The sequence below is a fragment of the Vulpes lagopus genome, chromosome 21 (assembly GCF_018345385.1).
Source record: "Vulpes lagopus strain Blue_001 chromosome 21, ASM1834538v1, whole genome shotgun sequence".
Classification (NCBI taxonomy): domain Eukaryota; kingdom Metazoa; phylum Chordata; class Mammalia; order Carnivora; family Canidae; genus Vulpes; species Vulpes lagopus.
This window is the reverse complement of record NC_054844.1, coordinates 20,410,518-20,426,474: the sequence shown is the minus strand read 5'-3', so window position 1 is coordinate 20,426,474 and position 15,957 is coordinate 20,410,518. Positions and strand designations below refer to the sequence as shown.

At 36.8% G+C, this 15,957-nt stretch overlaps 1 protein-coding gene across 8 annotated transcripts in view; it reads left to right on the top strand.

The window, feature by feature from the left end:
• Positions 1–15,957, top strand: part of ABCC9 (ATP binding cassette subfamily C member 9) — a 150,483-nt gene that overhangs the window by 54,964 nt on the left and 79,562 nt on the right. For all 8 annotated transcript variants that reach the window (XM_041736005.1, XM_041736000.1, XM_041736007.1 and 5 more), the window contains 4 exons: positions 1,010–1,118; positions 5,638–5,745; positions 12,211–12,283; positions 13,189–13,294. In XM_041736005.1, the coding sequence (XP_041591939.1) occupies positions 1,010–1,118; positions 5,638–5,745; positions 12,211–12,283; positions 13,189–13,294 (396 nt within the window). The remainder of the gene's footprint in view (positions 1–1,009; positions 1,119–5,637; positions 5,746–12,210; positions 12,284–13,188; positions 13,295–15,957) is intronic.

The window sequence follows — 15,957 nt, the reverse complement described above, 5'->3', positions numbered from 1 at the left end:
GAAGGGGAGGCGTAGTTAGAACAAGGAGTCTTATACCCTGCCCAAGGAGACCATAATAAAGAATGTTTGTAAACCACTGTTCTAGAGCCGGGCTTCTCAAACTGTGATGTGCTTATGAAGCATTTCTGGATCTTGTGAAAATCAGTATTTTGATTTAGTAGCTTCTGGGTGGGGCCTGATTGTCTCTGGTAAGCTCTTAGTGATGCTGATGCTATTGGTCCTTGGCCAACACTGAGCAGAGGCCTGTCTTCTTTCTAGGTTCAGAAAATATGTGTAGTGTATAGTGCTTAAGCAAGATAACAGAATGGTCATGGGCCCCAGATCTGTGTTATATGCTAAATGCTTTTTTTTTTTAAGTTTGACTTTTCTTTTTTTTTTAGAGAGAGATTTTATTTATTTATTCATGAGAGACACAGAGAGAGGCAGAAACATAGGCAGAGGGTTTAAAAGCAGGCTCCCTAGCAGGACTCCATCCCAGGAGTCCAGGATCACGCCTTGAGCCAAAGGCAGACACTCAACCACTGAACCACCCAGGAGCCTCTATATGCTAAATGATTTTAAGCAGGCTATTAGGTTCTCTATAACTTGTTTCCCCTTGTTTGTAAAATTAGAATAATTGGCATTATTATTTTAGACCATTCTGTTTTAAGTTCCTCAACTCTGTCTTTGACAAGAAACATATCTGTTAAAAAAAAAAAAAGTGCAAAAAAAATTTGGCTGCATTCAAAGGGTGACAAATTGTTTCTGGTTTTCATGAGACCTTTCTACTTTTAGAACTGAAAGTCCCAGGTCCTGGGAGCCCATCATTTTTGGGCAATTTAGTTAGGATGCTTGTTACTCCGAACTGAAGCTGAATTCCCAGTTGGTCTTCAGAAAGGAAGGCCACTCGGAGGTGGCTTGCTCAACATGGTAATGAGTGAGGGAAATGCTTGTTTATTTTGGTAGAGCTTCATTGTTGGTGGTTTTATTTTTAACCCCTTTTTTGTGTTTGTTTGGCTGGTTTTTGCAGTGTACAAAAGTTAAATGAGTTTCTCTTGAGTGATGAGATTGGTGAGGATAGCTGGCGAACTGGTGAAGGTTCTCTTCCTTTTGAGTCCTGTAAGAAACACACTGGAGTGGTAAGTGCTTTTTCTTATTATTGAAGCTGTGACTAGACAACAGTCCCAAAATTGGATGATTTTATATGAGGGCCATTAAAAGAAATTATAAGCTTTACTTTTAACCTATGTCAAGAAAAATTGCCACCTGTTTCTACAACAAACTTCAATAGTCTAAAATTTATCAACAAATGTATAAGGCTTGTCATTAGAAATCATCAAAGAATTATCCCAATTCTTTGAGCACATGTTCAATTGAAAAAATAATTAAAAGATTGTCTTCCCCAAACTTTATATAAAAATACTACTAAATAAAAAAAAATACTACTAAATAAAAGCTTAATAATTCCCACATCATATTCTTTCAATACTTTTTAGCTATATTATACTTTTTAGTTTAAAAAGTGCTTTTAAAGCATTACATCTTTTGACTCACTTAGTATTACCTTATTTTTATTTTCCAACTGAACATTGAGTTTCTGTATTGTGTGGCTTGAATAAAGTCAAAATTAGTAAGCAGCAGAGCCAGAATTAAAAACCGAGTCTTGTTAACTCCTGAACCAGTTTATTCATCCATTACATAATATTTACTCAGTATCTACATACAGCCTGGAAACATGTTCAATATTACTTTGTCTTATATTATGTGTAATATGACATGTACCATATATTTGCCTATGTTTCTAGACTTACTGGCTACCCTGTACCTTAGAGACATAGCTATAAAGAAGGAAAATAAGCTCCTTTTGTCACAGTTAGCTTTCTTAAAGGAAGACGTCAGATGATAAAAAAGTTTAAAAAGTGAGATAATTTAACTTTGGGAAGAAAATAAAATGGGGTCTGAGAGAGTGACTGAGATGCTGGAAGCCAGGTGATCATTTCCCAGAAAGGCCCCTTCTGAAGAGCTGTCATTTGGGCTGAGACCTGAATGAAGAGCACATACTTGCTTGGTATATTTAGCAAAGATCTGGGGAAGAAAACATTTCAGGCAGAGAGCCAGTTGATGCAAAGACTTTGAGGTGGGAATGAATTTGGTGTGTTCAAGGAACAGAGAGACACTTTGGTTGAAGCCTGGTGAGAAATGGAGAGATAAGATAAGAACAAGGATGGAGGGTCTGGATTGTATTCACATGCAATAGAAAACCATAGGAGGGATTTAAACCCTGATATATATGTATGTATGTGTGTGTGTGTATATATATGTATATATATAAAGGTCTTAAAAGATAAGTGATTGGGGCATATGGGTGGCTCAGTCGGTTGAGCCTCTGCCTTTGCCTCAGGTTGTGATCCTGGGGCCTGGGATTGAACCTCGAGTTGGGCTTCCTGCTTAGTGGGAAGTCTGCTTCTCCCTCTCTCTTTACCCCTCCCCGCCCTGCTCGTGCTCTCTCTGTCCTCTATTCTTTCTGTCTCTCTCAAATGGATGAATAAAATCTTTTGAAAAAATAAAAGATCAGTGATTTAAAATATGTATCAGTGATTTAAAAGATCACTTTGGCTACTGGGTTGCCAGTAATCAATGGGAACAAGAGTAGAACAGATAGATCTGTAAGAAAATTATTACAATAACATAGGCAAGAAATGATGATGGTTAGAATTAGGTTTTTTTTTGTGGCAGTTGCAGTGGACATTGTGAGAAAGTGATCAAATTCAGCGTATTTTTTTTAAAGATTGAGTTGATAAAGACCTGCTGATAGGATGGATAGGGAGGCTGAGAAGTGAGTAGATTGGTGTTGAGGTGGGATCAAGGGGAATATCTGCACATGATAATTTTGAGATATTCATTGACATCTAAGAGAAGTCAGCATTGGAGATGTAAATTGTAAGAGTCATTAGCCATTAGATATTTAAATCGATGAGACTGGTTCACATCACTTTCTTGAAAGATGTGTCTGAAAAATTCTGAAGAAAGTCTTTAAAATTAATATGTACATTTCATAACAATAAAATAGAAAGATGTTATTCTAAAATGAGTCATGTTAAAATTGATATTAGTTATTCATGTTACTATTAGACAAAAATATGAATATATTTACTATTTTTGTAACCAAACAAAATTACACATGCAATCTTCTGGCTGGAATTAATTGAGGCTTGGAAAGTCTTTTTACCAGAAAGTCAATCTATATTAAATTTTTCTTTACATCATGTTTAAAACTGCTAAAAATAGTTGAGATGAGCACTCATCTATATTTAGACTTGCTGTCTTCTACTGCTTTTCTGGAGTTTTACTTTACTCTCTGTTATGTTGTTTTATTGAGCAAGTGTGATTTTGTCTGAGAATGAACTACCACCTAGTCCTGTTTACACTGGGGTAACCATGCCTCAGAATGCTTGTTTGCTATTGTGTGGACATAGACAGCAAGACAGGAACACATTATAGAGTGTCTACACTTTGAGGCAGCAGGAAAGTCAAGTTGATTAGAACCACTGTTGTCATCCTTTGGATTATAGGAGATTACCAAAGAACTTATTAGATCATCTTTCAGAGATGTGGGGATGAGCAGAGTGGATGACCTCAAGAATGAGGATGTAGGAGGTCAAGTTTATGGAGTTAGGGAAATCTAAAGAACTTTTTGTATGAGATGAGGGATAGATGAAAAATTGAACTGAGAAAAGGTTTTTGGAAGGAAAAAAGAATCCCCTTCAAATGTATTCAATATCTTCAGGGTTATTGAAACCAGACTGGACTTCTGATGTCTTTCAGGGTCATTCATCACTGCTGATGGGCCAAACCACAAACGACAAACTTTTTAAAATGGAGTGAAAAAAGCTGTGTGTTTGAAAATAACACTAATGGAAACTTCTTCTTGAGAGCTTAAGATGCTATGTATTCTGTAAAAGCTTAGAGTTAAGTGGTTTTGGCTGTAGAATCTCCATGGAGAATTAGTGACATTCTAGAGCCAAAGTCTCTTCAAATTACATCTGTGGAACTCCGACTCAAATCTCTGTCAACACATCTCCTCCTCCCACCCTCTCCTTAGTTTTGTGAAGAACATGACGTCATTCCTTTTGGACCTCTGGGGCAATACTACTATAGAACTAAAGACTCTAGAAGAAGTCGATTTACGTAAAGGCATAGACCTGTCTCCTGAGAAAGATACTGGCTTTTTACATCTCACGCAACATACTTCCGGGGTCATCTGTAAGATTGTGAAAAGAATAACAGAACTAAAATAAAATTTCAAGAACAATCTCTCTATTTTTTTTTAAGTTAGAATGAATTTGGTATTTTCTACGTGACAAAAGCACTGTTAGTTTTTCTCAGTACCTTTTTAATCTCTATTTATTTGCACGTAGCCTAGCAATGTACTACTTGATCATTTGATGTTCTGTTGATATGACAGTTGATGGAAATTGGAAGAGCCAGTATCTTGTTTGGATTAAATTGCCCATTATTTGAGGACATCTCTAATTCCCATAGTAGAATTCAGTGGATTTTTCAAAAAGCTAAACCTGCAATTCTAGGCCAAAAAAGAAAGTTTCACAATTCTAGAATACTTTGCTTTTATAGGTAATTTAACAGTTTTAAAGTATATTATTATTTAGCCTTCATAAAACTTTTAAGGTATTTAGTAAGATAGATAATTATTTTTGTTGATATACGTGTTCACTAGACTCCTGGCACAAATTTTGAGCTTATAAGTTTTTCTAAGTTAGAGGTTTCCAGAGCTGAATTTTCTACCTTCTCTTTAGTCATTTGTCTCTATCTACATGACATTGAAGTTAAATTTAGATAATAACAAATTTCTATTCTTTGACCTAACCTAAGTTCCTTTTAAGATGGGAAAACTGTCTAACCTCAGCTGGCATCCTCTTTATAATAAATGCTTTAGTCCTTTGACCAGGAACAATGCTATAACATTTGAGAAAGACTGGATCATTCTATTATACTTACATCAGCATTATATAATGTTTATATACTTATGAAACAATATACAAACATATTTGAGCCAAAAAAATCTGAGATCATTATGCTTTTTTTTTCGCTCCACAGTGGATGCTTGGGTGATGTGTATGTAGCTCGATGTGAATTATGAGTGTATGAGACTCAAAATCCTCATGATTCAAAGAGTGATCAAAAATGTACTGTTGGAGCATTTACAAGCCCAGATGGCCTCACAAGTAGATTCTAGTTTCACCTGAGTCAGTCTGCTTGCCTTTTGACACATGCAGTATTTTACTGCCTGGGTGTATTTATCTGTAGAGCTGGAGAAGGAGTATCCAAAACCTAGTTTGGGACTCGCACTTTAAATTCCATCTGTTGCAAGTATCACATCTTCGTATTTTCATTTTTATGAAAAACCTTGTGAATTAGGTTTAAAACGATAGCTTAATGCTTTTTGTTATTGTTTGCCTTTTTTTTTTTTTTGGAGAGGCCATTGAAAGAATTAAAATATCACATTCACTTTACTTCTTTCTTTTTCTTGGAATTCAAAAGGAGAAGTAGCAATATGAGTTAATGTTCAGTAAAATGTCCTTTTTTTTTTTTTTTTAAATATAAAGTTTCAACTTGTGTTTTTTTCCATTTGGAATGCAGCAGCCGAAAACTATAAACAGGAAGCAGCCTGGAAGATATCACCTGGACAGCTATGAGCAATCAACACGGCGTCTACGTCCCATAGAGACAGAGGACATTGCAATAAAGGTTATTTTACTTCCTGGATTGTTGCCTGAATAGAAACATTTATGTTACTCTTTTATGGTAAAGTTCTGTAAAGTGTCCTAAAACTGAGTCTTTAGAGTTTCCTTACAGTGTTCACCAGTCCTCATAGCATTTCCAGAAGTGTTCCGATGAGTTTAATTGCCAGTTCTGCGTGGCCTCCCGACCACGTTTCTTGCTCCAGCAGCTCTACTTTAATAACTGGAGTATGAGACTTTCTTCTGAATCTGCGTTAGCAGCTAGTCTCCAGCGTATTTCCGTTCATACTCTTATGTTCCTCTACCCAGCAGATTGATTTATAGAGAACACTGATATTATAAATCCAGGTTTTAAGGAAATAAATTAGGTAGTAGTTGTCTTTGACCAAGGGATGCTTAGGCCAGTGTTGCATGCGTTCCCCTCGCTTCCCAGGAGTGCCTTTGATCTCATTTCAAACAGCTTTTTGTGCTCTCCCAAGGCAAGTGTGCTTAGGTAGAACAGGCCACCAGGGGATAACCAGCTGACGATTGATCGTGGGTCCAAAGAGGGGTCAGTGCTATGCAGGAACAGATGCCTTGAGCAGTCAAGGGCTTTTGGACATTGGTGCGGCCAGAGTCCTGGAAATTAGCCCTTTTAGAAAAGTGTGTTGCCTGCTGGGCTTGTCCAACTCCCTGTGCTGCCTAGACCCGTCGAAGAGTGAGGGAGCCTCATCTCTCAGAGTAGAATATTGCCGAGGGCTACATTTAAATCCCTGTCTGTACTGCTTGACACAATTCTTGTCTTATGATAGGCACTTAGCATTTGGAACAAATGTTGTGTTATTGGATGGGATAAGCAAATGCTAGCCCAACCTCTACCATCGATTTGATATGTGACTTTTGGGCAAATTACTTTGCCTCTCTGAGCTGTGGTTTGCCCAGCTTGTGGTGGGGATGCCATTTTAGTATGGTTATTTCAAAGCTAATATATGTCACCTGTGAATGAAAAGAAAAAAATCTATATAGAGAGAGACGGAGTGGGTGGACAAAGAGAGAGAGAGACCTGGGCATCATTGAAAAAAAATAGTTCTAGTAGTTACCTAACAATGTGTGGGTAGGGTGTGAGGACTAGGCTATGACAAAGTACGAAACAAAAGACTAGGAAGGGCCCTCTGTGCTTCTTATTTTTATGCCCAGGTAATAAGTAATATATGCATGACTAAAGAAACAGGATCAGTTTCTTTATTGACATTTTCTATTCAATATAGTGAGTCTAAAAATACATCTTTTCCATGTGCCTTACTAAATTTGTTTTTATTTTGAATGTAAAAAAAATGGAGCTATCATTTGTTTTTCTAAAGTTGACCTTTCATGTACCAAAAAAAAAACTCCGCCAAAAAAAAAACACAAAAAAACAAAACAAAACACAAAAAACCCCACAAAACTGCTTAGCAATGGGCACTACAGTGTCACGCCCACCATCAAGCTTTTAAGTTTTTATTTGTGGTGGAAATTTTCAAGTTGGTAATAACTCATTTGTCTTTTTTAAATCTTTCTTTTTATTGTGAAATAGAACATGCCTCCAGAGAAGTACGTAAAATGTATATTCACTTAATGAAAAAGTGAACCCCTGTGCAACCAGCAAGAAAAAAAAAAAAAACCACTGGTTCCTTTTTTTTTTCACTAGTTCCTTCTGAAGGCCTTCCCAACACACATATTTTCTGTTCTCTCTCATATCTCTCCAAGAACCAGTTGCCACCCTGACTTTTATAGTCATCATTTCCTCTTGACCCCTGCTATGCTTTCTTCCCTTAAAACATATTTGAGTTGTTTGAAGTTTAAATATGTGCGTCTGTGTGTGTGCATTTTGCTTCTTTTGCTCATTATGTATGTATAGTTCATTCCAGATTGTCACTTGAAGCCACACTGCCTTCATTCTCATTGCTGTGTAGCATTTCAATGTATGAATGTGCCGAAATTTCTTTGTCTGGTCTACTCTTGATGGGCTTTTGATTAGTTTTCAATCTGGGGTTATTGTGAATAATTGCCAAGTCACAGGGTCTGTGCATCAACTTTCCCAGTTCATGGAGAACTGTTTCCCAAAGCAGTTGTGCCAGTTTACTCTTCCACCAACAGTGGTTGAGAGTTCCAGTTGCTCCACATTTTCGCCAGTGCTTCCAGTATTTTGCCAAAGTGTATAATGTGAGGAGGTGCAATTGTATTTTGTGGTTTTTATTTGCACTTTTCTGATTCCTAATGAGGTTGTGGATCTTTTCATGTATACCTTGGCCATGTGGGTTTTGGTCTCCCCGTTTGTGACTTGCCAGCTTATTTGTTCCCTCCCCCTTTAAAAAACTGTGGGTGCTACTTCTTTATACTTTATACTTTAACTGTTTGGGCAGTTATATGTTACAGAACTCTTCTTCCATTTACAGCTTGGCTCTATCTTATCAGAAGTTGTTAATTTAGGGTAGTCTGGTTTATACAACTTTTCCTTATGGCTGATGCTTTTTTTGTCTCCTTTAAGAAAACTTTTCCTACCAGAGGTCATGAAGATGATTTATATCAGCTCCTAAAATCTCTGAAGCTACATCTTTCACTTTTAGTTCTTGAATCGAACTGTGATCCATTTTTGTGTCTGGTACAAAGTAAGGATATGATGTAGCAGAGAAATCAGTAACAAATAGTTTCGGTTGATATTTAGCAGTAGTAAATTTAGTGGTAGTAATTTTATTACATTTAGTTGTGAGTCAGTAAGTTCTGATTTAATTTTTTATGTGACATTCGGTTGTCCTCATCCCACATACCAAATTACCGTCCCCTCTGGCATTCAGTGTAACTTTATAAACACATCAGGGATCTTTATATGTCTGAACTGATTGCTGGCCTTTATTTATTTTTCTGTTTCTGTGTCCCAAATCCCATTGTTATGACCATTATAACTTTCTAATAAGCATTAATATGTTTTAGGACAAGTTTTTGTATGTTATTGGTTTTTTTTTTTTTCCTAAAATATCTTAGCTATTCTTATCCCCTTTGTGAGAAAGAGGCTTAGGTACTTCAGGGCTTACAGCTTTGAATTTGTCTTTTTCTTTATATTTGGACCTGGTATTTCCTTACTCCTTGCTTTAATGAACTTCTTTACAAACTACATTTTATTCAGCATTTTTACTTTTTTTTTTTTTTTTTGCTTACTTTCAGCAGGAGGAAATGGACAATGGTCTGTATAATGTCCTTCCTCTAAATTTTCAAAAATTATTTAACTGGGGTAAAATTGACATAGCATAAAATTCACTATTTTAAAGTGAACAATTCAGTGGCATTTAGTACATTCACAATATTGTGCAACCACTGCCTCTCTCCCATTCCAAAATATTTTCATTGCCCCAAAAGGAAATCCCATACCCATAAAGCAGTCACTCCCCATTTACCCTTCTGCCTTGCCTCTGGCAACCACTGATCTGCTTTCTGTCTTTATGGATTTATCTGTTCTGGATATTTTATATAAATGGATCATGCAGTAGGTTAACTTGCATCTGTCCATTTCCTTCCTTTACTTTTAATACATTCTTTCCTCCTATCCCCAATCCTCACTCCTGTGCCGCTCCCCACCACCTCCTCCCCCACCATTATAGTACCAGCTCTAATGTGTTCAAGATATGTGCCTAAGCATACTCATATTCTTACAAATTAGGTAATAAGCATCTACGTGCTCTCAGTCTCCTGAAATGTTTTTAGGATGGTTTGCTCTTTCTTACAACATTATTGTATTCTGTAGTATGCATCACTGCATTTTCCTTATCCCCTAGAGATGGATGCTGGCTTTGCCTCCATCATCCCTCTATCACAGACCATGCCATGAGGATCATTTTTGTACTCAGTCTTTTATGAATCTTTGCAAAGAATTGTATGTTAACTGATTTTCCAAGGTCAAACAACTAGTTAGGAAAGCCTAGGATTTTAACCCTGGAGGAGACATGAGATTGTTTTGTAAAAGGCAGGAGAGAGTGGAAGTGCAGACTGCAGCAGGAGAGATTAACTTTAACCCTCTTCTATCATCCCCCTTGAGTGGAGATTATTCCCTCTTTTATTTCTCTGTAGGGACACTGCACTCTTCTGGCTTCTCCCTGCCGCTCTCAGACCATATCTTTTCCACTGTCGTGCCCTGTGAGGTTTTGGCTTTGTCGACCTTTCTCACATCTTTTGTCAAAGGACCTCACGATCACTCTGCACCATTGCTGAAGATTTTGGGCGCCCATTTCTCTGTCCATCTCTCTAGCTTACTTGTTGCCATGCACAGATGTGGTTTAAACTTCCAAGTGCACAGCTCTCTAGTATCCCAGCCCAGAAACTTCTTACTCTGCTCTCACTCCACTTCTACACCCTGGCCTGTGTCACACCTGGCACCACCTGACACTGCTGCTCCTCCAAAATCTTAAACACTACCATGTAGGTCAGTCACTGACCCCAAAGCCTTAGCTCCAGCTTTCTTGGGCCTCAGCTTTGCTAACATTGCTTTACATTTTTTAAAATTTATTTATGCATGAGAGACACACACAGAGAGAGAAAGGCAGAAACACAGGCAGAGGGAGAAGCAGACTCCATGCAGGGAGCTTGACATGGGACTCGATCCCGGGTCTCCAGGATCACGCCCTGGGCTGAAGGCGGCACTAAACCACTGAGCCACCCGGGCTGCCCGCGAACATTGCTTTTTAACCTTATGGAGATGTCCAGCAACTTGAGCCCCTTCCTTTTCCTTCGGTCCGTCAACACCTTCCGTAAGCAGTCCAACCTCATGCCTTTGACACTTCTAGAACAGGCTGTTAGCACTGTAGAGGAAGTGACACAAGGTACTGGTTAGCTGAGCCACACATTTATGGTCTCCCTGCCCTGCTGCCCCTTCGTAGTTCCTGGTGACCCTTTATATACCTCCCATCAGCATTAGTTTCTTCAGCCTCCCACAGCTTGTCAGCTGTCAACACTGTCTTCTCACCTCCTTCCAGGTCCCCTTTGGCTTCCTCTCTGTGCAGATAAGCTCTGCTCCCAGTTCGCTGAAAACACAAGATTGTTGGGGAGGGCCTTTCTCAGTTCCATGCTGGCCTACTTCCAAATCTCATTATATTTGCAGCTCTTGGAGCCTCAGAGAAACAGAGATCCTCAGGCTGTTTACTTTCTCGGTGCATCATTTGTCAGTTAGCCACAGTATCTTAAACCTCTGACCCAGCCAGCTCTATTCATTATTTCCCACAACATATTTCATAGTTCTCTGATCTTGTGCCTGTTTGTACTCTAGTTCTTTATGCCCCAAATGCCTTTACTGAAATTCAGTATAACTTCCAAAACTAGCTAAAGACCTCCTCTTCCAAAAAAATTTTAAACTCCATCTCAGACATGAAAGGTTTTCTTTTTGAACCATGATGGTTTTCTTTCTGTTACACTTACTGTCTGAATGTCCTTTCTATTTGTTAGTTATCCTGTACTGTCTTGTATTGTACTTGCTTCTGGTTTATTTACTCAGATGGTTGCAACTTCCAAGCAAGAAGGAGGAGATGTTATACCTTCTTTGTAGTCTACATCAATACGAACACAGCACCTCACACAAAGTGGGTGCTCAGCAAATATTTGTAACTCAATCAGTAATGCAACCCTTCCATGCCACCCTCCTTCCAGGGCTAATTTCATGTACATCCATATGATGGATATTACTTAATGTCTTACGTCTTACAAGCTAGAGAAAACCCACATGGAAAATTGCAGCCTGATCTTTTCAAGCAACTTTTATCCTTTAGTTCTGTTGTACCTCTTTCATTTCCCATTTTTGTAACTATTAAAACTATCAAGTCCACTTCATGCCTGGTAAATAGATTGCTGGATGACTGCAAGTCTTGGAATCTTTGTTGAGATTTGTTGTTGGTTGTTGAGGTTTATCCTACCAAGATATGTTATCTCCTTTCTGTTATTCCTATCTTTCTTTTTATTCTTTCTTTTAACTTCACTGAATAGAGATAAATCCACACAGTTCAGGGAACTCCTTTATTACAAAACCTTCCTCATTGGTAACAGTCATTTTTTTGGGATAATTTGTCATTATTTTTGTGCTATACCTAGCATCACCGGGATTCTGGGAATTGTCCAGCAGTGAGAAAGTAATCAAAGTTGGGGTTAGTTTGAAAAATATTTGGGATGATTGCTTTTTAAGAATGCTCACATGAAAATGGTCTAGTAATCCCAAATTTTCAGAGAAAATTATAATTTTTAGCCTTTTTATAATATTACTAATTCCAAGAACCTCTTTTCACTTACACTCTTTTTTCTTTATTTACACCTCTCAATAGCTACAACTCTAAATTAGAATTTCACCACTGTGTGTTCTACCTTGAACTGAACGTCTTTCAGTGTTCTAAAGAGAAAATGTATTTTAATTGGAATTATTCTTCTAACACCAACTATAGGCATAATTTTATAACTTAATTTATATGTTCTTCTTATCTAGGTCACAAATGGTTACTTTTCATGGGGCAGTGGTTTAGCTACATTATCCAATATAGATATTCGAATTCCAACAGGTAAGAGTTATTTGTTACTCGTTTTTTAAATTGTTAATTATTAAATCCATTGATTTCCAAGATAATTGATCTTAGTTTTAAAAATACTTTTTAAACATTATAAATGTTATTTTTAGTTGTTTACTTGCACCATGCAGCTCACAAGCCACCGTATCTTTGTAAGAAATGATTGGAAATGCTAAGACTTGCCTTTTGCTACAGAGTGCTTAGACATTTGGACTAGCTATTTACTGTCCAAATAAGCTATTATCAGTTCTTTTGCTGATTTGTCCTTTTAAATAATGGGGTAGTTGATTTTTTGTTTTGCTTGAGAAAGGATTTAAAAATTATATAAAATTTATTTTCTATTCCTGAAGACAACTAAATTTTTCAAGATATTTAAGGCTCAAATTCCCAATAATTTTTATTTGAGATGTCTAGATAATTGAATAAAAATACATTTTTGATCTGGCCTGATAGCCAATAGGTTGGGATTTTTCTATTTAAATGCATATAAAGGTAAGAAACTGGAGAAGATGTCTTAATACCAGCTCAAATCCCTTTAATCCCAATTATCAATTTTAGTCAAAACTGCCTTCTTCTCCTGAATGACTTGAGTAATAAAATTAAAACTAATTGAGATTATGTTGGCAAGTTTTTCATTGTTCTTTTCATTAATGTCAGATATTTTCATAGTTGGAAACAGTAAAGAAAGACCTGTATCTTTTAATTTTTCTCTCCTTTCTCAAAAAAACTTGCGTATCAGAGAAAGAAGTTATACCAAATATATACGTTATTGTTAGAGACCGAATGTGGGCCATTGATTTTGAAACATCAGCCTTTCTAAATATATTTTGGTTTTATCTTACTAAAGTAAAGTAAGATTCCATGTGCTCCTGCTATTATTCTTTGTTTAATTTCTCTAGGTCAACTTACCATGATTGTAGGCCAGGTGGGATGTGGGAAGTCTTCTCTTCTCCTTGCTATCCTTGGGGAGATGCAGACACTAGAAGGCAAAGTTTACTGGAGCAAGTATGTATATTTTTAATTGGTTTCTATTGCTCTGTCATACATCTGATGATCTTCCAGGGGAAAAAATTAGAACAATAGATTCCTAGATTAGGAATCTGAGGATCCCCTCTGAAATTGGTACAGCTTTTTAGTGGAAACCTTAAATGTCATAAATTTAAAATTACAAAACAGTTTCTCACAGATGTTTAAAATAGTATAAACTAGTATGATCAGTATTGTAAAGATAAAATTTCAAAGTTAAATGAGTAACATTCAAAGAAATAATTTACAAGTTCATCCTGTATTAAAAGAAGTTATGGAAAACTGACATATTCAGAAAGCTTAAATGCAAACAACTGTAATGGTTCAGTGCTCAGCAAAGAAATACCAAATAATTTTTTCCAAAATCTTCACAGGGGGCTGAGAAATAACTCATTTCTTTTCACACCTAATTTAAAGTAGACACTAGAAGTATCTATTAAGAGGGATATGGGTAGGTCAGAGTAGTATGTCGCTGTCACCATAAAGCATGAAAAAAGAGATATCTAGCATGGGGCTTCTTCTGAATATTTGAATGATTGGCTTGTGGTCTTCAAAGGACATTGCAGTAATAAAGTGACTTAGAATATTATATAATTGTGCAATAAAGAGTTAATCCTGTTTATTTAGGACCTACTTAGTAGATTCCCCATAAACAGTATGTGAAGAAATTTGCTACAGCTTATCTAAGAATTAGATTGTAGACCGGTGGTTCCAAACCATGTGTGGTTTTGCTCCCAGGGAAGATATTTTTGGTTGTCACGCTGGGAAAATAGGCTGCTTATGATCTGATTGGTAGAGGCTAGGAATGTTGCTAAACATCCTGCAATGCACAAGACTCTCCCCACCACACACAACAAGGAATCACTGGCCCCAAATGTCATTTGTGCAGAGGTTAGGAAATCTTGCTCTAGATCTATAGATGTTTGCTAATATTTTGTACCTACCATTATGAGCTCTACTGTTGCTTACTCTGCTGTTTATATGGACAGTTATGTCTCAAGAATGAATAAAGACTATTTAAGGGCATTTTTAGAATAGTTTCGATGTTAAACTCCAATTAAGAGAAGGAAATATGTGGATGTGAAATTCGAATTGGAAAATCCTATATTTGGTATCATGGGTGAAAGAAGAAAACTGAGAATTTTTGAGTGCACATTTTATTCCTGGTGGGCCAACCTAAAAGAACGTAGTCATAAAACTGTCTAGTAAATATCCAGAAGAGAGCTTGGTTAATAATTGCTACCTGCAGTTGGCTTCATGACAAGTTCTTACTGATCACAAAGGTCAGGTGCCAAGCATCTGCCCTGCCACTATCTCCTTCCATCTTGGATCACTCAGGGTTTTGAAAAACAGATTTACTTGATTAAATTATACTTTGTGACATGTATGACCATAATCAAGTTGTTTGGATTTTATTTTTACTTTTGTTTCACTGTCATTAAAACAGAGAGGAAGAATGGGAAACAATGGCAGGAGAAACTTGAGATTTTATTTTCAGACCTCTGGGATATTCTTCTAATCTAGTCTTCTCTAGCATTATTTAAGATTCCACTTGAGCCAGATTGACCTCCAATCTTATCATTAATAATCTTTATTATTTTGTTAGTGGATAGATAAATGATATGAGACATAGTAAGGTATTTTACATAATCTAGTATTCATATTTTTTGTATTCTTGAACAAGATATCCTATCTCATTTCATAAAGATAGTGAATTATTTTACTTAAAATACCAGAGTATGGGGCACCTGGGTGGCTCAGTTGGTTGGGCATCTGACTCTTGATTTTGGTTCAGGTCATTATCTTGACCTGGTATGAGCTCCGCATCAGGCTCCATGATCAGTGGGGAGTCTGCTTGTCCATCTCCCTCTTCCCATTTGCTCTCTCTCTTTGTCTGTCTCATAAATAAATAAATACTTTAAAATAGCATAGTATAACAGAGCTTGAAAAATAAAGGTAAAGCTATCCATAAAAAATAAGATTTAAATAATCTGAGAAATGACTAGGTAGCAATGCAAACACTGGGGTCCTTCATATTTATAAAATGTAGAGCACAGATTCCACTCTGAGCTTCATGAAAACTAGGCAAAGATGAAACTAGAGATAAAAACATACACATACTCAACAGAGGTTAAGAAATCTTTGTTACGGCACACCTGGGTAGCTCAGTAGTTGAGCATCTGCCTTTGGCTCAGGGCATGATCCCAGAGTCCTGGGATAGAGTCCTGTGTCGGGCATCCTGCATGGAGCCTGCTTCTCCCTCTGCCTGTGTCTCTGCCTCTCTCTGTGTGTCTCTCATGAATAAATAAAGTTTTTTTTAAAAAAAAGAAATATTTTTAATGAACCCTAACAAGAAAAGCTAATAAAGATTGTATCTTAGAAATGGAGCCAATAAGAAGAAGGTATAAGAAAGGATTTAAGATAATTCTAAGGATTAATAAAATCCTCATAATTTAAAAATAATCTTTGTATGAACACTTGCCTTCATAGACAATAATCCCATTTCTTAATGGCAAAAGGACTGAGATTTTCTTCAAATAATGTTTGTGTAGGCTTAGAGACACAACTTAAAACTAAGCCTCTAAGAGATTGAATAAGCTAACACAAATTCTTTTTTCTTTTAACTACAAGGATTACTGAAT